Raw genomic sequence first — 24883 nt, forward strand, 5'->3', positions numbered from 1 at the left:
AACAAAGAGAGAACTGGAAAGAAGGAAAATATTAAACGGTAAAACAAAAACACAGAGAGTGATATTGTATTAATTAAAAGGGAAAATAACAAAATAAATATAAAAATGGTGGCTATTAAATGATTTTTTTAATAAATTTGTTTTTTTTATATTAAAAAAAAAACTAAAGATTTATGAAAAAAATATAATAATGAAAATAAAAAGAGATTAAGGGAATGAGGCTTTAAAAATGAGATGCTGACTAACAGTTTTAAGAAAAAACTCAAAACGTCAAGTTAAAATTGAACGAAACGCGGATTAATTTTTTTTGTTATTAAGCCAAACTCAACATTTCTTTAAAAATTTGTTAACAATTATATAAAATTGTTTAATAATTAATAAAAAATTTATATATTACCTAGTGTTTTGAAAAATATAATAAAATGTTTTAAGTGTTTTGTTCTTATAGAGAATAAGAATTTTATTTGCTTTAAATTGATTTTATAAATCATGAAATGTGCCAATAATCGAAATTTGCCATTAACCTCCAAAGTAGCAAAAACCAAAAGTCGTGTCAATAACAGTAATTCTTTGTTAACAAATGCTGCCAATATGAAAATCACCAAAGCCATAGCAAATTCAAAACAAAATCGTAAATTAACTAATAAAGGATTAACTTCATTGACAACAGCAAGTCAGCAGTCATTATTAAATAATATACAACAATACCAGCAGCAACAACCACAAATTTATGAAAGAGAAAATGAGATAAAAGATAAAGGACAATTGCTGCAAGATCATAAAAAGACTAAAGAATCCTTTCTGGCCACAAATAAAGATCTTTTTACAAGCTCCTTAATCCATCACAACACGATGCAGAAGGAGATAGACTGTGCTAAAGAGCGACGATCAGCCATGCAACAACAACAACAAACACCGTTACACTCTACGACACCAACAACAACAGCAACTACCCTCATAAATACAACAGAAACAATAGCTTCGGATATACAAAGAACCGCAACAACAACTAGGAGAAATTCACCAACACCGCAACAACAACAAGGAGTAACAGTAACAGAAAGAGAGCAACAGGCTACTGCTACCAGCGCACACAATGAGTTTTTAGGGACCGCAACGGCGACGACACCGACAACTACGAATTTGAATTTATCGTCTTTGGCTGGTAAAGCACCACAATTCATATCAGTTGTCAACGAAACATCAAACCAAACAGTGTTACGTACATCAGCAACGAACATTAACGAAGTTCAAAATAATCAAAACGACGAACAGCCACCAAAGATAAACACAATTAGAACCGCAACGACACCTACTACGTCTACGAATAATAATAACACAAATATATCAACTACAACAGTCGCTAACATAAATGACGAGCCAAAAGATCATTATCATGTTAAGAAATTCTCAAATACAAATTGTCTGAAATCTCCTCCAACCGCAAATGAGCAAAAATTAGATAATTATAATAATAATATTAAAAGTGACGTACAAGAAAGTGTTAATAATACTAATAAACAAAACAATAATAATGATAATAACAGTGAAACGTTAGAAAATCAACAAAAAATTATTAATAATACAAATTCTAGTGATAATTCTCTAAACAAAACAGTGATAAATAGTGTTATAACAACAGCAGCAGCAGCAGTGACAACACCCACAAATACTTTAGAAAATTTAAATGAAAATACAAATAATGCAAAAAATCATCTAAATAATACTACAACAACAGCCCCACAAAATTATCGTGGTGCCAATAATTCAGTGATAATAACAAATTACAATAATAATAACAATAATTCTCAAATACCACAACATCAACAAAGCTCCCTTTACGAATCAAGTGAATTTGTTGCCACGGAAAATATACTCAATACCTCTAGCAATGATCCAAATTTAAATTTGGCTGTTATAGGTTCATCAGCTCATCTAACATCACATGCTTCACCTCTAACCGGAGCTCAGTTACACCCTCAATTAACACAACATCACCCACAAAGCGCAGTCTCTGCCGAACATTGGTTAAATACGTACAATTCATGTGCCTATGATTTGTCTTTGAATCATACTCCTTCGGCTGGTGATAATTCTACCAAAGATTTAATTAATTTGCAGCTTTTTTCTCCTCTGACACAACTACATCATACGGCTCATCACGCGCATGCACAAGCCAACCAACATCATACCCAAAGTCCTGCCTATTATACCACAACCAGCCATTTAATAAATCCTGCTACTAGCAGCAGTAATAGCACTCCTTCAACTGCAAATTATTTACACGACGACACAATGAGATCAAATTTAGCCATCTACGCCTCCTCCTACAATCCCCATCACGAGGCCATGCATCATCATCACCCGCTAATGGGTGGTCAAAATATCAGCGTATCCGCCAATACACCCACCAGCATTGATGAGGTTATACAGGATACATTAAAAGATGAATGTCTGGAAGATCATCATAATGGTGTCAGTTATCTAACCCTAAGCTCTGTGGTCGATCATTCTGGAAATTTAGCCCATGAATTGACTCACTTACCCTCCATAGCTCCCGCCCATATGCAGACCTCTTCGCCACATCATCATTTACAGAGTATTCACCATTTGCATCATAATAATTCCGCCAGTTCGGGTGCCGATTCTCCCTCACCCACATCGGCTTTATCACAATCGGGCGATATGGCCACCTTGCAAAGTTTTACCCAGTTAACGAATGCCAGTGGAGTGGGTCATCGTGATATCTACACTATGTTAACGGGACCCGAGCAGACGCAGTTATTCAATTTCACCTCACCACCCTCACCAGTACTATCGAATAGGTAAGTTCAAATGCTATAAATTTTATTGAAATACTTAAAAAAAACCTTTTGAATTATTAGAAATATATTCACACAATTTTGAGATTATTTTAAAAAATGTTTTAAAACCAATAGATCTTAATATTTTCCATCTAAACCTCAATTTTTCTCGTTCCAATTTTATTTCAAATGTGTTTTTTGAAAACTTTTATTTGTTAGAAAAAATTAATTATTTGTTATTAAAAATTCATTAAAACAATTAAATATTTATTCGTTTTTGCTTAATGCAACCCATCATGAAAAAATGGCATTCATATTTCGATGGGAACTTTAAATATTTTTTATCTAAACCTAAATTTTTTATTCAATCCCATTTTTATTAAGAAAATCGCTTAATCAATTAAATATTTATTAGTTTTTGTTAATTTGGAATTGAAATTGATTTGAACTGATTAACAAATTAATTGAAACAATGTAAGGAGTTGATCTTTGAATTAGTTAATTACATTTTAGCTTATTTCACTAATTCAGAATTGTAATGACATTTATTTATTTGAATAGAATTCATTCATTGTTGAATTAATTTATAAACAAAATCAATGCATTCAATCTGTTTTTGTTTTGTTTTTAATCATTTACAAAATGAATACAAAAAATTGTCAAAATCCTTTTTGTAATAGATTTGAATTGAAGAAATATTAAATCATTCAATTTTAAAGCTATTTTGTAATGGATTTGAGTTAAAGGCGACCTAAATAATTCAGTTTCAAATTAATAAATTTATTACGTTAGATGTACAAAAGAATTATGTCTGTGAATTTATTTGTAATAAATTCATTAAGATTGAATATGATTTTGAATTAAGAGTTAATTTAATCGGACCTTTGGTAACGAGTTTGGTTAAAATTGTTCTACTTTCATAGAGTACAAGTTTGAAATTAATTTCCCCAAACATTCGTGAGTTAAATTGGAAACTTGTTTAAGAAATTGTTTGAATTTCTTGTGACATTTCAAAAAACATTAGGTCTGTTCTTGTATTAAATAGATTTGCAGGTTTTAGATAGAATTAATAGAAAATCAACAAAATAATTTGAAATATATATTGAAAGAAATTATTTGAATTTCACCTGACATTTCAAATAACATTTGGTTTTAGAAACAATTAGAACAACAACAAAATATATTGAAATTTTCAGTAAGAAATTGAACTGTAATAATTGCAGATTGGACAATTACTGGAAAAAAACTATTATTAATTAAACAAATTAATTGAATTAATAAAAACTGCAAATTAAAATTTAATTGAGAATTTGTTGTAAGTCGGATATTTTTTGGATTATTTTTTTTATTTTCATTACAAAGTTCATTGCAATGTTCAATTTCTGGTTTTCCCAGAAATTTTCATTTCGAATGTAGTCATCAATTGCATTTAAAGCGCACGTGTTTATTTTTAAATCTCAAAACCGTAACAATGGTTTTTCACTTTTTTTCAATTTATATTGTTTATTATTTTCAATTATTGTAACCTGATTTGTTTTGTTGTTATTTTTTATTTCCAATAACTTAAAAAATTACCAACAAAAATAACCTTTAATTCATTTAAATGACTAATAAACGTTTTTCTTTTGTTTTGTAAATTCATAGTAAATAATTTTACAATATTTTTTTGTTTAAAACTAATGAAATTTACTATGCTGTTTTTGTTTGTTTTTTGTAATAATGAATCAAAAGTACAAAGATTTTCAGACAGTTTGTAGTAGTTTTTTTTTTATATTTGTTTTAATTTTATGACTTTTCTGTACGCCTCATATTTCCAGGGAGCTGTAAGGTATAGGCAGTCAGTCACACACAAATTTGCTAATTCAGGTGGTTTTTTTTGTAAGAATAAAAAGTGTGTTTTTTTAAAACTACATGAGAATTTGTCATTCCTGCTTTTTAAGTCAAAATATAGTGGTTTAGGTCGAATGAATAGTTAACCTACTCAGGTTAGATTTAAGATTTCTGTTTTCCTTGATTTTAAGAAATATTTGTCTCATGTTTTACAAAAATCCTTACGATATTACAAAATGTTTAATTAAATTTTCATGAAAACTCTCAAATATTACAAGTTGACATTTGATCTTCGTCTTATAGGATAATACGGGTTGTTAAATCTGGGAAAGTTTGAAGCAGTGCTCTCTCAAAATAAGTTTGACTGCTTAGACTTTAAAATACTCAGCAGAACTTATAAGACCTATTGATTCTAAGTAGGGTATACATTTATGATTTTATATTTACACAAATATTTATAAATTATAAAATGATGCTGTACTTTTGCAATAATAATAATGAAACAAACTATGGTTTTTAATATTAATAAACATTATAGAAATACAATATAGACATCTACAAATAAACTAACATATGTGAATAACATTAAAACAGTGGCCGGCATAAAGAGAACTTTGAACATGAATTATTATTAATTTTTAACATGTTCGATCTCCTTAGTTGACATTCGTATTGTTTACTGGTATATAACTGATAATGTTTAGCCCTAGGTGGCTATGAGTGCCGACCACTGACTGCATTAAATGCATATTGTATAATCAATAGTTAACATTTTTCTCAAATCACCTTTTTGAAAATAAAAACCACTAATGAATTTATGGCCACATTTTCAAATGAACCACAAAAACCTCATTTCAAAACAAAATGAAACTGCAACTGTTTTTATTTATTTTAAATAAATTTTCACACTGTGGGTTTTGGGTTTAGAAAAAAAAGTAAAAGAAATACAACAATAACAAATGTAAATAAACAAATAGTAGAGTAGTATGTTTTGAATACTTCATACTCGTACATTTTTATATGGCAAACAGCCTAAATAAACTTTCAGTTAAACTCAAATACAAACCAAATTATTTGCTATTTTATGCTGCTGGCGGCAGACATACAATAATTGCTCACATTGTTACAAACCCAAACAAAATATGTATCATAAATTATACAAAAAGAAATAGTTGAAAAAAATAAAGTTTTAAATAACCGTATTGTTTTTCTCTCAAAAACATTTAAAACTTCTCTACTACATGTTGGCGAAAATTAATGTCTACTTAACAAATTTTTAAATGAAATTTTAAACTTTGATGTTCAACTAAAGGTGTATAGAAATACACCCCCAGAATTAAATATATTACAGTTTCAATAATGTTTTAATGTTAACTATTATGTCATATAATACTTTATGTCATAGATATATACAGATAGATGGGAAACTTTCATGTCAAAGACCTAACTCAGTTGTCAAAAATCTAAAAGGTGAATATATTAGTAAAACAAACTATGTGAAAACAAAAACAACACGAGTACTCGTATGTGTGATTATTTTGAGTAATTTTTTAGTTTGAGTTTTTTCTAGTTTCCGCTCTATGTGTATATCTCTCTATGCTTTATGGTTTTCAAACGAAATATTAATTTAGAAAATGTTTTCACTTTTAATTGAAAACTTTGTGATTTTCAATATTCAATATGGGCCTGATTCCGAAACATGACCGGAAAACAATTTTCAAAAACACTAACAAATTACATATTGAAAAACTAAGTAATTTTTATACAAAAGTTTTAAAATTGTTTTCCAATCGTGTTATGAAATTGGGTGGGCCCTAAATTTTCTGAACGAGTTTCTGAATCAGACCCTAAATGCAAATTTTCAACATGATTTTTATACACTTCACCTTCGTGAGAATTGTATATATAAGTTTGTCATTCCGTTTGTAATTTCCACAATATAATATTCCGATCCTATAAATTATATATATTCTGGCCTGTCTGTCTGATGAAATCAACTTTCCGTAGCCCCCAAATAACTTACATACACGATTCATACATCAAATTTAAATCGAGAATATCGGTACACAAATATCTGAGATATAAGAAAAAACCAGGACAACCTCGATTTTCTACCTATATCTGGATTACTAAGTCATTAATATAGACAATATGGATATCTAATGATAGATATTTCAAAGAACTTTGCAACGACGTATATACTAAATTAGACCTATAATGGGTCAAAATCGGAAAAAAATTTTTTAAACCGATTTTTTTTTGCTAAATATTAAAAAAAAATTTAAAAAAGTTTTTTCCATAAAATTAAAAAAAACAAGTAAGAAAGTATGGTCGGTCAAGCCCGACCATATAATACCCTACACTAAGTAAAAGAGCAAAAACATTTTTCTTTTAAAATTTCAATAATTTATATTTTTGAGTGATTTTCGGAAGTGGGCCTTATATGGGAGCTATGATCAATTATGGACCGATCACCATAAAATTAGGTCGTGTGATTTATGTCTATATTAAAGTTAACTATGTTGAATTTTGTTTGTATACCAACATTTTTAAGCATTTATGCACGTTAAAGTGATTTTCGGAAGCGGGTCTATATGGGAGCTATGACTAATTATGGACCGATCGTAACAAAATTTGGTGACATGAATTTTGTATATATAAAACTTGGAGCGAAATTTGTGTAGATACATAGATAAATTAAACATTTATGACCGATAAAGTCCAATTTCGAGGGGACATTTGTATGGGGGCTAGGTGAAATAATGGACCGATTTCAGCCAGTTTCAATAGGCTTGGTCCTTGGGCCGAAAAAGTAATATTTACCAAATTTGATCGAAATATCTTCAAAATTGCGACCTGTACTCTGCGCACAAGGTTTACATGGACAGCCAGCCAGCCAGCCAGCTAGCCAACCAGACGGACGGACATCGTTTAATCGACTCAGAAAGTGATTCTAAGTCGATCGGTATACTTTAAGGTTAGACTAATATTTTTGGGCGTTACAAACATCTGCACAAACGCATAATACCCTCCCCACTATGGTGGTGTAGGGTATAAAAACAAAAATAAATTTTGTTTACCTAAAAATATTTAAAATTTTTATTTTAAAGTATAATTTTGTGAAGGGTATATAAGATTCGGCACAGTCGAATATAGCTCTCTTACTTGTTTCTTTTGGAATTCGTAAAGTTTTTTATTTTACAATATTTTGTATTCAATATTTTTTTGACAGAAATGTCAACCCATATTTTTCTTATTTTTTTATGCAACACCTACCTGGCCACCTTAATTTAAATTTTTGTATTTTTCTTTAACATTTAATCTCTTAATTTACTATTTAGTTTTAGTTCTTGTTTTGATAATTTAAAACGTGTTAATTTTACTATTTTATTTTAAACACAACAGTTAAAAAACCCCTCTCCCTCTTTGCTTACCTTTGAAATCCCGCATTTTATGCGGAAATTAGTCAAGTTTAGAGATTATTTAACTTTAGTTCATCTGGTGGACACACTTGAGCGACGTAATTGTGGCACGTGTTCGATTCGTGCATGTGTGTTGCATCATACTGTGTAAAAAAAACTTTGCCCGCATTTAGGTAATTTGATACAAAAAATTCTAATGAATTTTGGGGGTTACCTTGTAGCGGTAAAATTTGATGTGACATTTGAAATGAAGTTGGAAAACTTGCAGTAAGGGTACTCAACACCTGGAAGTTATTTTAAAATAATGTCTTTATTAACACAAAGGCAACAGTTAGTTGCGTTGTGACAACCGAATGACTTTTTTCGTTTGTGTATTTCAACAATCGCTAAAAATGTTCTGGATTCGGGTCTTGTGAAAATAGTAATTCAATAACAACAAGGTTTTGCATTACTCGTTATTGTTATTAGAAGATCTGGCGTTGAAGGCCGGTAAGGGTCCCTCATAGAATGTCTACATAGGTTATCCTATTGTGTAAATATTCTTAATGACTTTAGCATAAATCGTAAAGATATTTTCAGAATCTCTTCGAATTAAGCTAAATTAACAATATTGTCTCATATTTTGGTACTTATTCTTCTTATCCTTCGCCTTCGCGAGAATGGTATATATAAGTTTTTCATTCCGTTTGTTATTTCCACAATATAATTTTCCGAAGCCCACAAATAACTTGGATTACAAAGTCATTAATATAGAAAATATGGATATCTAATGATAGATATTTCAAAGACCTTTGCAACGACATATATAATACCATAGTAAGTTGGACCTAAAATGGGTCAAAATCGGAAAAAATATTTTTTAATCCAAATTTTTTTTTCACCAAAAGTTTTTTTTTTCGCTAAATATAAAAAAAATATTAAAAAACAAAAATAAAATTTTAAAATTTAAAAAACCTAAAAATATTTAAAATTTTTATTTTGAAGTATAATTCGGTAAAGGGTATATAAGATTCGGCACAGCAATACAGCTCTCTTACTTGTTTTTTTTAGCTGAAACAATTTTGCAGATTTTCAACAGATAGTTCCAATACTAGTCAGATTTGCAGGTTTTAGACCAGATATGCGAGAAAAGAAATTAATTGATTAATCAGAAATATTGATTAATCGATTAATCAGTACATATATTGATTAATGAGAATGTTTGATTATTCGATTAATCGAAATTCCCTAATTAAATTTGTTTCTTAATATTTTTCTTCTATGATGTTAATAATCTGTTAGAATAACTATTAACAAGGACTCATCATACCCAATTCTTAAAATCGTGAATACCTCTACTATGATTTCTCCAAATTCCTACATCGCGGAGTATATTTGAACATAAAATTTTTATTATATTGACCCATTTTTTGTTTAAACAGAAAACATATTAAAAGTGTGCCTTTAAAGGTCTTTTATTTCTATTCCATTTAAAAGCACAAAAACTACATTTGTTTAAGAATTGCAAAACAAAACAGCGCTAAACTCATAAACGACAAACTATAATTCAAGCGTGGCCTAAAACAGAAGAAAGTATGTGACTTTTTGAAAGATCTCTAACAAAACAGATTTAAAATAAAGCAAAAAAAACAAAACAACTAAATATTTTAAACAGAAAATACGTAATATAACTTCTATAAATACACAAAAAATACTTCCTATATGAAAATTAAAAAAAAAAATAAAAATCATAATATTATTACGAATATTATAAACAAAACAATGTGTAAGATAAACCACAAAAAAAAAAAACAAAGTTAAAACAAATCGTCAGTTATATTTATGGTATTTTATTTAGTTCATATTCATAATAGTATTTTATAGATTAAACACGCTTTTGTAGGTGGTATAGCCAGAAATTATCTTCTAAAACGTTGAGGCATGGTAGTAATTTCAGTTGCAGCTTTTCTTAAATTACCTTTAGAGTTATTGGAATTTTAACAACACAACACTCACACATCATCTCATTTCAATTCTGTTTGCAAAGTTTTTTTTGTGTATTTGTGAATATTGTGTTAAAGACGAAGTAGATTTTGAAATTCGATTTAGTTATTCTTACAGTCAATTATGACATTTTAACGCGCATTCACGTACGAGGTGTATAATTTTATGATTCTCAAAAGAATAAAACGTTTAAGAATACAAAAGAAATAATATTAACAAACCAAAATCTTAAATTCCATATGTCACTAAATATTGCGGACTGTAAGCAAAATAATATGATGATGCAGTGCCAAGTGCAGTTGGTCTGTTTCAAAATGTGTTATAAGATTTTTCGTTGTCAAAGTGTTAAGTTCAGTTTTTTGTGACTTGTGATCGTGCGCCTAAACTTTGATTGGATTTTAAACATCATAGAACGTTTTAAGTAAAATTTATAAACAAAACTGAAAAAAAATCAATGAATTAAATGTGACTTAAAGAAAATATTCTTTAACAAAAACCATAAATTTAAATTTATAAAAATTATGACCAAAATTATAAGCCTTAATCAATATCTGAAAATCAATTGTTGATATAATTGTGAACCAAAATTACGCGTGATCAAATATCTGAAAATCAACTGACTTTTAATAAGTATTAAATGAACTTATTTTCCATCTAATGCTTAAATAAATGAAATAGTAATTTCTAAAACCAAACTACGCTTCTTTAAAAACCTAATTTGATTAGAAATTGAAACAAGTGAAAATTAAAAAAAAAAAACTTTTAACAAGGGTCTACAAATGTCTGATTTTTATTGGAACTATTCTTAAAGGAACCTGAAAACTTTCCCTGACTTTCTCTCAACTTTGGTTTAAAGTCAGTGGGGTACATGTAGCAGGCTATAAATAGAGATTAAATTATATTTTATCTAAATTTTTGTACTTTTTTCATACTGCTGTTTTTGGACTTTAATAATAAACCCAGATTTACACAGAGAAAAAAGATTTTCGGTTCTATCAAGAGAAAGTCCGTTGATAAAGAAGAATTTCGGTTGAACCATTTTGTTGCCACAACTGTAAAATTCGGTCACTAAAGTAGTATCATTCGATTGGCAACAAATTCGTTTTTTATCACGAATCTGTTTTCTCTGTATAGTCTGATGTCAGCAGGACAAAGGTGTCAAGTTGTCAATAGCAATGAAATACCACTTCCTTATTACAGCGTTTAAGTACTTTTAACAAACTACTTGAATCCTAAAAAAAGCTGCAAATGTTTGATTTTAAAGCAAAGAACTTTAAAACGTTCCCTGGTGAAAAACATACTACGAAACACTAAGTAGATTTTGGTACTTTTTAGACTTCATAATAAAAAAAACATATATGTGCCAATAATCATTAGCACTGAAAAACAATTTGCGTAGATTTATTTATATTTTCTCTATACTAAATTTTAGTACTTTTTCCAAACTGCTATTTTTGGAGTTTATAATAATAAACCTAGATTTATTCAGATGTCAGCAGGACAAAGGTGTAAATAGCAATGAAATGCCACTTCATTTTTAGTGCAAATGTTACAAACGTTTGAGTTTAAAGCAAATAACTTTAAAACGTTCCCTGATGAAGAACGTACTACGAAATACTAAGTACATTTTGGTACTTTTTTTTAACTTCATCATAAAAAAACCTAGTTTTGTTCAGTTGCCAATCATTAGCACTGAAAAAACATTTGCGTACTACAGTATTTAAGTACTTTATTAACTTACTTTGAATTCTAAAAAAAATGCTCCAATGAACCTAACAATGTCCCTTGACTTTCTCATTAAATTGGTCAGATGATAGCATTACATCTCAGTACTTTTGTCCCCTTTGGCGATGAAAAACGAACTACTACATTTTAGTACCTTTGATGATCTGCTTAAATTTGGCCAATTGTACACTAAAGAACGTAATAATGTACATATATTAAATTCTTCATATATTTATTCCAATAACTACATCTTTATACTTTCGTCCACTAGCTGTTTTTAGACTTTATAATAAAACAATCTGAATTTGATCTGTTGTCAGCAGGACAATGGTATCAATGTTACCATTTGCGTACTATAGTTTTAAAGTACTTTGAATCTTAACACAATCCTACAAAGAACCTAAAAACGTCCCCTGTCTTTGTCATTATGACCTAATTTTATCTTTATGAACTCCCAAATATCGATCTCAATCTCAATTTATTGCTTCATTGTTTCAATTATTCTACACTTTAGTTTTCAAATTTCCTTTATATCTTTAACATCTTTTGTCTAGATTTAAAAAATCTTAATGTTTACAGTTTTGTTTTCAAAATTTGATGATTTGTTTCTTTTTTTTCTTGTATATTTTTCTTTTATATCTTTGAAATCTTTTGACTAGTGTTTAAAAAATCTTGATATTTACATATCCATTTTTTTCAAATATTTAGTAAAGCTACTGGAATATTTTATTATAAACATAACGAACTTTGGATTTCAATGATTTATTTACACAAATGGTCAAATTTCTGCAAGAGCTAAGGAAAAAAAGAAATCACTAACATGGTACCAAAAAAGTGTACGCAATATTTGTATATGTACGCTACTCATAAAATTTTCTTACTATAAGTTAAAGTAAATAAATACAACATTTTAAGGCAGCATTTCGGTAAAAAGTACGCCAAAGGTTTTGTATTATTAGTACTTAATAATGAGCTTTAATGATTTCTAATAAATAAATCCTATTTAGCAATTTTATGTCCCTGACTCTTTAACTTTTTCATACATTTCAACAAATGTCAGCATATTTAAATCAGCTGCATGTCAATAATACTGAAATGTCTTATTTTATTATGGAAAATATTTCTGTACAATTGAAAACAATACTATTTTGTCCTGCTGATATTTTAACCAAGGTATGAGAAAGTTAGGGTTGTAATAAGACAATTTAATAATAATACTTAAATGTCGTATTTAGTGCGAAAAATATTGTAGATTTTTGAAGAGTACTATTTTGCTACTAAAAAAATTACAGCTTATATTTCTTGAACTTAAATTGTACCGCATCCTCAAGTCTATATAAAAGTACCTCCATATTTTAGACGTTTAATTAAACTGTATCGCTGTCTCAATTATTAGTATTATACTCAAAAACTGCCCAATTAATTTTGTATTGTCTTTCGATATTAAACAAACACAGTGGTGGTGGTCTTGGTCACTGATCTTGTGCTGAAATTAAAGATCTTATTCATTTTTTTTGGTTTGTGGACATTAAAATCAAAACAAAAAAAAAAATAAAATTGTAAACAAATGTAAGAATCAAGCTTAAAAAGAGGAATAATAACAACAAAATATATAGAGAACTTTGAGAGATGATAAAAGGAGATTCAAAATAATTTGTCGAACTGCACCATTTCCATTAAAAAAGTAGTACCATTTCAAAACATATTCATAAACAGCCCAATTATGAATAAAAAAAATTCAAATTCAGTGTTAAAAATGGGAAAAGGGAAAAAACTCCCGCGGATTGTATGATTTGGCTGAAAAATTACTATTTTTTAAAATAAAAAATATTGAAATTATAAACAAAAGTTCGGAAGAATTAATTCATAATTCTGTATTTAAAACCAAATTAAATATATTCACTTAACAATTCCAATGAATTTATTCGTTGTCTTAATTCCTTAGTTCGGCCAACGTATTGACTTCATTAAGAGTTCACTATTGATAGAATTAATTCCCAGTTGAATCATTAAAGTTTTAAAATATTGAATGATTCAAATCTATTACAAACAGGCTTAAGATTTTCACAATTTATACAGTTATGAATCAGATGGTTTCAGAAATATATCAATAGAAAAATAAGAAAAGAAAATGTCAAAATAGTTGTAGTTTGACAAGATGAACAAATATATTTCACACAAATATATTTTCTCTCGCTCTGCAAACCACAAATGTTGAAAACTTTTTTGACAACTATCATTTGTAGCATATCTGTAATAATCTGTGACAATTTTTTTGAATTAATGATTAAAAGCTAAACAGATACAAAACCGAATGCAGAAAAAATATTTTAATTCAATTTGCATTAGATTTGACTTAACAAAAATTTGCCAATCAAAGTTTGAATGATTTTTTATGAAATAATTCGATTGTGAATGAATTCAATGATGCATGGATTCTATTTGAATAAAATCCATTGAATAAAGCTAAAGAATTTAATTTTAGAAATGGATTTATGTAATGAATGGCTGAAATTTTTTTATTCCGAATTTAAAAGTTTAGTGAATGAAACTCAAATTGAATTAATAATTCGAAGCTCTGCTTATTGAAAATACATATAATTTTTAACTTTATCGAAATAAAATTTTTGAGAATAATTGGCTGCACTCTAAGGGCCCTGAGAATTAAACTTAAATGTCTATTAACTAGTCAAAATATTAACCAAAGTAAAGTGTAAAGCCTTATTTATTAACCAAATGAGTAGAATTCAATTTAAATCAATGTTAACTTTCAAAGTACACTTTTGTACGCACATACAATTTTCTGAACATAAGCGAATTCACTTAATTGTGAATAAATTCGAAAATAATCCATCGATTTTTATGGTCGTTATCTAATTTTTTTTCCTATTACATGTGGCTTTGCAATAAAGCAAAAAATCTAAACAATTTCTGCCGCTTTCGATTTTTCATGATTTTTTTACAACAAAAAATGTGCTATTTTCACATAAAAAACTTATTTTTTTGCTTGAATTTGTTATTATAACACCGAAACTACTGAGCCGATTGAAACGCAATATATATGTGAAAATTTGCACATAGCATGGGGAAAATGTTTTCAATATTCAATCAATCGAAATAAAAACATTAACTACTGAATTTTATGTATATCAAACAAAAAAGTAAAATTTTGTGAAAATCAGCGAATTCACTTAATTGTGAATAAATTCGAAAAGAATCAATCGATTTATATGATCGATATCTCATTTTGTTGTTATTATATGCAGCTTTGCGAAAAAGTAATAAATCTGAACAAGTTCTGTCGTTTTCGATTTTTTATGAATTTTTTAAAACACAAAAATTTGCTATTTTCACGTAAAAAATATATTTTTTGCTTCAATTTGGTATTATAACTCCGATTAAAATGCAATATATTAACAGATTAAAGGCTATGTAAATGTGAACTTTCCTAAGTTTACTTCAATAACATCGGTCTAACCGTTTTTGAGTTATTATAAATTATGTGGAGAAACATCTAACAAAATTCACAATTTTAGAATTTTTTTTTTTTAAAAAAACTCTATCCATAGAAAAATTTAGCATTTCTGTACTTCGGTAACCATGATGCATCACATCTATATAGTGGTTAGTGAAGCCTTTTTTTGCTGTTGACCTGTGTAATCGTTTAGAAATATGAATGTAAGCTTGACAAAATACCTTTTAGCTATGGTAAAGTTAAACTATAGTTAACGCCTGAAACTGACCGTTTCAATTGCAGTGTTACCTTTTTAATGTAAATCTTGTTTTAAGTAATAAAATCTGCACTATTTTTCAGAACTTAAATCTCCATTTAAAAGTTGATGTATTAAGTGTTTTTGGAAATATGTTGGATACATAGACAATATGTATATCAAATGAAAGGTATTTGAGAGGCCTTTCCAAATATCATGCCTCTTTTTTTGCCATCAAATTATTCTATCATTAAATAGAGCAAAGATATTATATAAATTCAAGCATTTACTGATATTTTAAAAATAACATAAATTGAGTCAATATTTGATATTTAATATGAATATCGATTAAGAAATTAAAATTTTAATATGTAAGATTTTAAATCTTAATAAGATTGGTTTTGTTTGAGTGACAAATGAAAGTACTTTCAAAGAACTTTCATTGTTTATTTTGTGTCTAAAAATATTTGGGATTTCAGATGTTCCATATTTAATTCCCTTTACAGTGCTTCGATAAAAATGTTTAATATGTAAAAACAAAAAATAAATTTTGCTATAAACTTGTACGTTTTCTACAACATCCGGTACGAAGCAAAGAAAAAAAAATAGCGGAATTTAAACAAAATGAATATGTTTTTCTCCAATTATAATAATATGTATTTGAAAAACTATTGCTATAGGTAATGAAATTTAATTATTAATTATACCTACATACATACATATGTATGTGTATTTAAAAAAATAATTTTGAAATGACATCATGCTAAATTACTTTATGAACTTAAAATAAATCAGCAAAAATATGAACAAATTTGAATGATTTCAAGTGAAATACAACATATACATATGTATGTATATATAAAAAGAACTTTGATAAATTTAAAACAAAAAAATAATAATTTTTAGTACCAATAATTAAGTCAACAAATATGTATGCATAAATACTAATTAAACAATTATTTTCTTTATAATAATTTGCAGTTCAGTGTATGCGGCACCTTTGCTAGCAACAGCCACCAATGGCATGCCTTATGGTATGCAGTCCACAGGCACAACGTCATCACCACCACCCTCCAACCATCACAGCTCAGCCTCAGGTGTATCCAATGCAGCAGCAGCAATAGCAACAACCTGTAGTCAAAACATTCACACCTCGGCGTCAGCAGCAATTACAACCAACTCCTCTAACAATAATCTCAATGAAACACATTCCAATTCGGATGACTATGGTTCACCCAAAAGTACACAGAGCAGTGGTGCTGGCGGAGCTTTGCCTGCATTCCAGCGCATTGCTACCACAGCCTATAACCAGAGTTCTCATGCAAACGGCGTCGATCGTTATGGCTCATTGAGTAATTACAGAAGTCATGTAAGTTGGCAAAAAATAAATACAAACATTATTTATTGTTTTTCTTTACTAATTTTTTGTTGTTGTATTTATTTTCTTTCTTTAGAACGATGCTTGGTCTAGTCCTTATGAGGCCATTAGTTATGCTCCCTCTTCGGTGGTGGGTAATCAGGCTTTGAATAATGTGCTCAGTGCCAATACAAATGTCATACGTTCCGCCGTTAATGGTCGTGCGGTCAGCTCAACGGCCGAGGTAACAAATCCGGCTGCCACAAATTTAGTAGCGGCCCATTTGTCCGCTTCAGCTTCATTGTCAGCAAGTAAGTTTAAATTCAAATTATTAATTTAATAATACTTATTTATATTTATTCGTATTTTTTGTTGTTAATTACTTATTTATTTATTGTTTTATTAAAAACACGTATTTGGTAGAAGAAATATATTTAATTTATTTACTTTATTAAACTGATAAGGTTTATACATTTAAATTATTATGTGTTCATACTCGCCTTAAAACAAACAAAAAAAAAAATAAGAGGCTATGACCTTTATTTAAAGCAGACAAACAGAATTTTTGTAGAATTTAAATATAATTTAAAAAATACTTAAATTCTTTATATATTTTTTAAATAATATAAAATGTACAGTTTTTAAATATTCCTTTGAATTTGTTTTAATTTCTTGTATTTTCTTTAACACGCATGTGTGGCCACAAAAAAGAAAAACATAAATTTTCTGCTTGTAACAAATTTCACACTTACTCAGTTTTCAACAAATTTGTGTTTAAACATTTTTAGGTAGATTCTGTTTTTTTCCTTTCCGTTTAAGTGCAGTTTTATAAAAATAAATCTTTTATTTACGTAACCTGTGTAAATGTGGTCTGGTATTGCTTTTAAGTAAATATTATAATGGTAAATATTGAAATTTTAAAAACCATTTGTTGTTTACTGTCTAGAATTTGAAATTATGTATTATTCAACAATGAAAGTAAACAAATTTTTGATTCGATTTTCAAATATTCTTTAATGAATATATAAAGCTTTAAAACTAAGCTTTGTTAAACAAAATTTAAACCCAAACTCATTAACTCATAACTAGAGTTTAAATGCTTTAAATCCGGATTTAATAAAACAGAAGTTTAATAATTTATTTACCCCAGATTCCATGAAACAAAATTATAAAATAAACTTTCTAAATTAATTTGAAATTTTAAAAATATATTAATAGACTTGAGAACTTGCATTAGCTCTAATTAAACTAAATTCCATCTGGAGTTTAAGTTTCTATTTAAACCTTGTTTAACTAAAATTTAAACTTAAAGTCCTGTACTAGGCCTAATAAATCAATGACTGTAAAATCTTTAAATCAGGGTTTTATAAAATCTTTCCAAGTTTAACAATATGCCATATATCATTGGTTGATTTATTCGATTTCAGTAATAAAGATACAAATTTTGTTTAAATAAATTACCATAACCTAAATTTCAACGGAGTTCTAGAATCAAATAATCTAACACTCAAGTAATCGAGTACCCAAATATGATTTTAAATTAGCTTTTTATACCACTTCAACGTTTATTTGACTTTTGATTCCAAAACGTTTCATAATTCGAAGGACCAGATATGAGAAAAATGTAAACTAAATGGAAGTTTTTTTATCCACATTTATATCCTCAAAACACTGGCTTATTTACATATTATACTCAGTTTAAAGGTATTTTTCCTTTCTTTTGTCTATTACCTTGAGATTTTATATCTTTCTCTGATTCTTTTCAAACGATTTTCAAAATTGTATGCATCATAAACTTAAATTGTAAATTGGAACATAAATTAACGTAACGATTTGTCTTTTGATTCCAGAACTTTATAAAAAATGCTTTATTCAAATTGAAGGACCATAAATGTTTTGAGTATTTCGCTGTAATTCCTTAAAATTTCTTGATTATTTTCATAAAATATTCAAAATAAGAAGCCACAAAAATATAAATTGAAACGGAAATAGTAAATGTTTGGTTCGAAGGGTCACAGATGAAGAAATTCTAAAAATGCCTTACTTAAATGTACAAATAGTCAGTTTGAAGGACCATAAATTAACGTAAATCTTTGTCTATTGCTTTTTGATTCCAGAATCTTCACAGATTATTTTCATAATATAACTAAAATTGGATGTCTCTCTCCATAAATTGAAAATTTAATAGTAAATTTTTGGTTCGAAGGACCATTGATGAAGAAAAGCTAAAAAAGTCTTATTTACATCTATTTCGGACTATAAATTAACGTAAAGTTTTGTCTATTTTTTTAAGATTCTTGAGCTTTCATTTAAAATTAGAAGACATAAAAACCATCAAATATAACTAGAAAATTAAATAGTAAATGTTTGGTTCGAAGGACCACTGATGAAGAAAATGTGAACTAAATAGAAGTTTGATTCAGTTGAATTGTAATTAAATAATCCATAAACCATGCTTAACTGGTCTTAAATACATCTATCTAGTATTCAGTTTGAAGGACCATAATTAATCCTATGCAATACTATTGTAGACATTTAGTTTGGGTAGACTTGGATTGAAAAATCTATTAAATTTATATTTTAAAATCAAAATTTGTACAATTTTAAAACATTTTTATAAACGACGAAAGCTATATAAATTTATTATAGATGTAACCAAGTTCAAGGCCCACACTACATAACATTTGTTCCCACATTAGCTTATATACATAAAATCTAACCCCACCTAAAAATATGCTACTAATTTTAACATTATATTTAAGACTATAAGTACTATATATTTTTTTTTTCTTATTTTCTATTATTCTAATTCATTATATTTTATTTAAAACATTAAATTACTCTTTCTACACTATTTCTATATTCATTTTACCAAAAAAAAACCCAACTATTTATTTATTATTTTTTTTATAATAAATTCAATTAATTTTTTTTGTTTGTTACACAATCACACTTCAGTAAATTAAAAAAAAAACAAAAATATATACCTACAATAAATTACACATTTTTATACAACAAAACAACAGCAACAACAATAATAGGAACTATATAATTTTTTCATATAAATCAATATTTTTTTCCTTTAAATTATTTAAAATTTTTGTTTAAAATCGTTAAAAAAGCAAAAAAAAAATAAAAAAAAATCAACCCCAATCATAAATAAATATTGATGAGTATTTGTTATGTCTATTATATTTGAAGCATTTTTTGATGCCGATTTTTTTACGGAGGGGCGAGAATGTGTCAATTGTGGTGCAATTTCAACTCCACTATGGCGACGTGATAATACCGGACATTATTTATGCAATGCGTGCGGTCTTTATCATAAAATGAACGGAATGAATCGTCCCTTAATTAAACCACCCAGAAGATTGGTAAATTATTTTACAGTAATTACAAAAAAAATTTAAAAAAAAAATATTAAAATACTTGAAAAAATAAAAACAAAATTTTTGAATTTATCCTGTTTATTACAATAAAGCTTATAGAAATCCTTTGCCCTAAATTGCAAAAATTTAATGAAAAAAAAATCTACAACGTTCTCGCTTCCTGAAAGTTCAGTTTGAAGATAAACCAGAAAAAAATTAATTGAATTTATTATAATAAATATTAAAACAAAAGAAATTAATATTTTGTTTATATTGCGCCTTTATTTTGTGAATGCTTTAGACATTTTGTTTTCTTTCTTATGAATATTGTAAAAATCTTTGTAGCTTTGAAATTATTAGAAAGTAAATAGAAAAAAAACTCAATTAATTTTTGTTTGCCATTTAATTAATGAAACAAATCAATCACTATATTACAGTGGCCGCTGAATCAGGCGGGGATTTCTATAAGACCTTTCCGTATACAGTTACAAATCGGAACAGCAACAACAACAACAGCACTGGCAACATTAAAGAGGAACATGTTGTTAGTCGTGCTACTTCGCGGCGTCTGGTAGGTGTTTTCCTATATAATAACATATTATTCCAAATAAATTCAAAAATTTTGTTTTATTTTTAAATATTTTTGATTTGTTTTTTCATATGAAAAGAATTTTTTTATTAATAATTTTTGATTTATTAATTTAAATAGAGTGCCTCAAGAAGAGCGGGCCTGACTTGCTCCAATTGTTTGACCACCCAGACTTCATTATGGCGTCGTAATCCCAATGGTGAACCGGTATGCAATGCCTGTGGTCTATATTACAAGCTGCATAGTGTGAAACGTCCTTTGACCATGAAAAAGGATACAATACAGGTAAATTTTGAGGATTTTTAAAAATAATTATTGTAATATTAAAATTTAATTTAAATAATTTACTAAAAATTCCGTTTGTTCTATTTTCCAGACCCGTAAACGCAAACCCAAAGGCTGTAAAACCGAAAAAATTTCGAAAAAGCAAGCATCAGCAAATGCTGCCATTGCTTCGGCATCCGAACAATCAATCAATTCGTCCAATAATACTCTCAATACCAGCACTGAAAGTGCCACTAACAACATGAGCTTGCTCAATGGCGATCATGGTAAGTTTCAAACGAAAAAAATATTCATCATCTCCCAGCATGCTTATTAATTATTTCTCGTATTCTTCTTTTTTTGTCTCTTTTCATATTGATTATCAATGTAATTGTCGTTTGTCGGGGTAAATCAATTTAAAATAATAGATATTAAACCTTTAACACAACAATTATTAAATGCATCAACATCATCACTAACACAATCGGCGGCTACATCACCCACGAATAGTATCTCATCGCCTTGTCATAACAATAATAACAATCACAGCATGAATATGTCACCAACATCACCGTTAATGCAGCAACAGCAGCAGCAACAACAACAACAACATAATCATATGGGTAATATGTCACCACAACAATATCAACAGCATAATCAGCAACAACAACAATCACAGCAGCAACAAATGTCACCAATAATGTTTCCACATCATGCCTCATCTGCCTCATCATCACCCACCAATCATTTAAATAATACTAACAACAACAACAATAGTAATAACAACAATACAACAACATTTAATCATAATGATAATGAAAATTTGAAATTTATGCAAAAATATATACAACAGCAACAACAAGCGGAACAACAGCAATTAATGAATACAGCAACGCAACAGCAACATACAGGGAATACGCTAATGAATCCCAATTCACCCAACAGCAACAACAACAACACATCACCAACCGGCAACAAATGTGCCACACCCAACAACAACAGCAACAGCAATTCTCAGACTCATCAACAGCAACAATATCTGCAGCTACAACTACACCATCATCAGCAGCAGCAACAACTATTAGCAGCCAACAATCCACATGGTCACCATCCCACCCTCCATATGGCCTCTAACAATCACAGTCCCTTAAGTAATTACCACGCTGAGGCCCAACCTAATTCACCACCCACCTCTCCGGCCTATGAGACATATGGTGAATTGATACCCAATCCTAATGATACTGGCAACAGCATTAAAATCGAACAATTACACCATCAATTGGCCGATGAGCAACATCAGCAGCAGCAGCAACAGCACCAGCAACAACAAATTTTACACGGCCATTTAAATAATATGAGTCGTAGTCCTTCCATGGATGATGATTATGAATATCATCAATTTTTGCTACATCGCCAGCAACATTTGCACGATTTGCAGCAGCAGCAGTTTTTGCAATTTGTGCCACAACATTTGCATGACTTTGGCAGAAAATTCGACCGGGAAACGGTAGTGAAAATGGAGTAATTTTAAGGAGTTTAGAAAATTACAACTGAAAATATTCTATGGACTAAGCAATGTATTGGTGCGAAGGACCATAACTCAAACAAATTTTTAAGTTCCGCCGGAAAATTGTTTAAGCAGGTTCTGAAATATAAATTAGATTAATATTTTAATTGTAAAAGTATTGAAGAGGTCTGCAGAAATATTATGTTCTAAACTTGGGAGAAATGTTATCATATCTAAAGAGTAATTTGTATTGTATGGTCCAGATTTGTAGTACAAAATGTTCTTCTTTTAATTTCCGAATTCTAATACCAGATCCAAACTTGGGTCATTTATGACCTGTCTTAAAATTTTCAGAATGACCCTCAAAATTTTGAGTTATTCGGCTAGGTTCAAGTACTAATGTATCCCTAATTGAGGTATTCTCTACCATTATAATTTTGATAAAGGTTTTTAAAAGAAGAAAACTTGAGTTTTTCAAGTTTATATATTTTATTTTATTCAAACAATATCGGAAAATTTAAGTTTTCTCAAGTTTTTTCGACTTTGACCCCTTTCCTTTATTGAGTTTTCTATTAAAGCAAGTAATTTATATATTAATTTACTAAAGAACATTTAGTTTTAAATACAAAATGGTCTTCAAAATGTATAAAACACCCTCAATTTGAGTTATTCTAAAACAAACTGTTTTCTGATAGAATGTAGAATCCATAGAGAAATATACATAGAGCGGAAACTAGAAAAAAACTCAAAATAATCACATGTCCGAGTGTTATTTTTGTTTTCACATAATTTTTTAACTAATAAATTCTCAGTACTTAGGTTTTTGACAACCGAGTTAGGTCTTTGAGAGGAGAGTTTCTGATCTATGTTTATTTATCTATGGTAGAATGTATCCCTAACTCTGTTATATTCAGGTCGATTATAATTTTTCAAGTGGTCACTGAAAGAAGGAAAATGGAGCTATGCAATTTGAATGGCTTAATCAATTATTTAAATAATTTTTCAAACAATATCGAAACATTTATTTTTTCTCCAGTATTTTCGACTTTGAATTCTTTCCTTTATTAAGTTTTCTATTAAAACAGTAATTTTTATACTAATTTACTAAAGAACATTTAGTTCTAGATACAAAAATATTTCGCTTTTTCAAATCAGGTGAATATTGAAGAATTTATTTAACATTACTTGAGTTAATCAATATTTATATTAATATAAAAAAACCATAAGCAATTATTTAGATGCAAATTTGAATTGTTATAGATCGACCTAAATATATAAATACCAAATGAATGCTACAAGTTGTTCTGAGTTTCGAAGGACCATAATACAAATAAATTAAGATCAAATGCATAAAATAATATTTCCCATATTGACCATTATAAATATAACTAAATAACAAACAAATAAATTAATTTAAAACAACAATACTGTAAATCCCACAACTTCCCTACAATCATGCAAAGAAAACCAAAGATTAACCAACCAACATCTAGAAAAAATCCATTAAATTTATTATGAATTTCTAGAAAATTTTCAAAACTAGAAAAATCCATTAAATTTACTATGAATTTCTAGAAAATTTCCAAAGAATCTTTAGAATTTATATTTCATAAATATGTAAATTAAGTTAAGTTACTTTACTTTAAAAATAATTACAACATATATTTTTATATACATAAATTTAATATTAAAAAACTAAAACACAAAATATGTATACTATAAAAAATTATAAAAAATTTTTAACAAAAAGAAAAAACATCCTCTAAGGACTATCAAAAAACAAAAAAACAACCAAAATTCTTCCAAAAAACAAATTCTGTAAATACTTTTTAAATATTAAAAATAATTATAAAATTAGTTTAAAAAAACTTTTTAAACCAACCTCTATATTACAAAATTCCACATAATCTATTATAATTTTAATAAATCTAGCTTTAATATATATTTTTATAAATTTCGTTTATATTCCAGAGATTTTAATTTAATTTTTTTTTTGATTTTCTTTCAATAATTTTTTATATTTTGTAAATTTCTACAGATTATTGTTTAATATTATAATTTTTTTATTTTTACTTAGTTGATTATTCCATAATTTGTAAATTTTGTTTATATATATTTTTTTTATTTAATTATTCAAAATTTATAAATTTATCAACAAAAACAAAAAATAATTCCCTAAAACGCAAACAATCTCATATTTTTAATAAGTTTATATATTGTTTTTATTTTTATTATTTTATTTTATATTATTATTATTTTTATTACATATTACCAAATTAAATTAAAATTTATTTTATTTTTTTTTATATAAATATTTAAATATT

At 27.8% G+C, this 24883-nt stretch overlaps 1 protein-coding gene across 3 annotated transcripts; it reads left to right on the forward strand.

The window, feature by feature from the left end:
* Window positions 1-260: 260 nt before the first annotated feature.
* On the forward strand, window positions 261-24483 carry srp (serpent). 3 transcript variants are annotated; one of them, XM_065509690.1, is made up of 7 exons: window positions 261-2825; window positions 16456-16843; window positions 16929-17142; window positions 20033-20205; window positions 20909-21073; window positions 21165-21339; window positions 21481-24483. In XM_065509690.1, exons 1-7 carry the CDS (start codon window positions 490-492, stop codon window positions 22575-22577), a joined length of 4548 nt encoding a protein of 1515 aa, XP_065365762.1. In that variant the 5' UTR covers window positions 261-489; the 3' UTR covers window positions 22578-24483. The 3 variants fall into 3 exon arrangements, with proteins under 3 accessions (XP_065365762.1, XP_065365770.1, XP_065365778.1); XM_065509698.1 differs by lacking the exon at window positions 20033-20205 and adding an exon at window positions 20637-20770; XM_065509706.1 differs by having other exon boundaries at window positions 21906-22322.
* The last annotated feature ends 400 nt before the right edge of the window (window positions 24484-24883 follow it).

Source organism: Calliphora vicina, chromosome 1 (genome assembly GCF_958450345.1).
Source record: "Calliphora vicina chromosome 1, idCalVici1.1, whole genome shotgun sequence".
NCBI classification, from domain to species: Eukaryota; Metazoa; Arthropoda; class Insecta; order Diptera; family Calliphoridae; genus Calliphora; species Calliphora vicina.

Coding starts and splice junctions, on each gene's coding strand:
- srp (XM_065509690.1), top strand. CDS start 490: ATGAAATGTGCCAATAATCGAAATTTGCCATTAACCTCCAAAGTAGCA. Junction 17,143..20,032: donor TTCAGCTTCATTGTCAGCAA/GTAAGTTTAAAT, acceptor TTATATTTGAAG/CATTTTTTGATGCCGATTTT. Junction 21,074..21,164: donor TGAAAAAGGATACAATACAG/GTAAATTTTGAG, acceptor TCTATTTTCCAG/ACCCGTAAACGCAAACCCAA.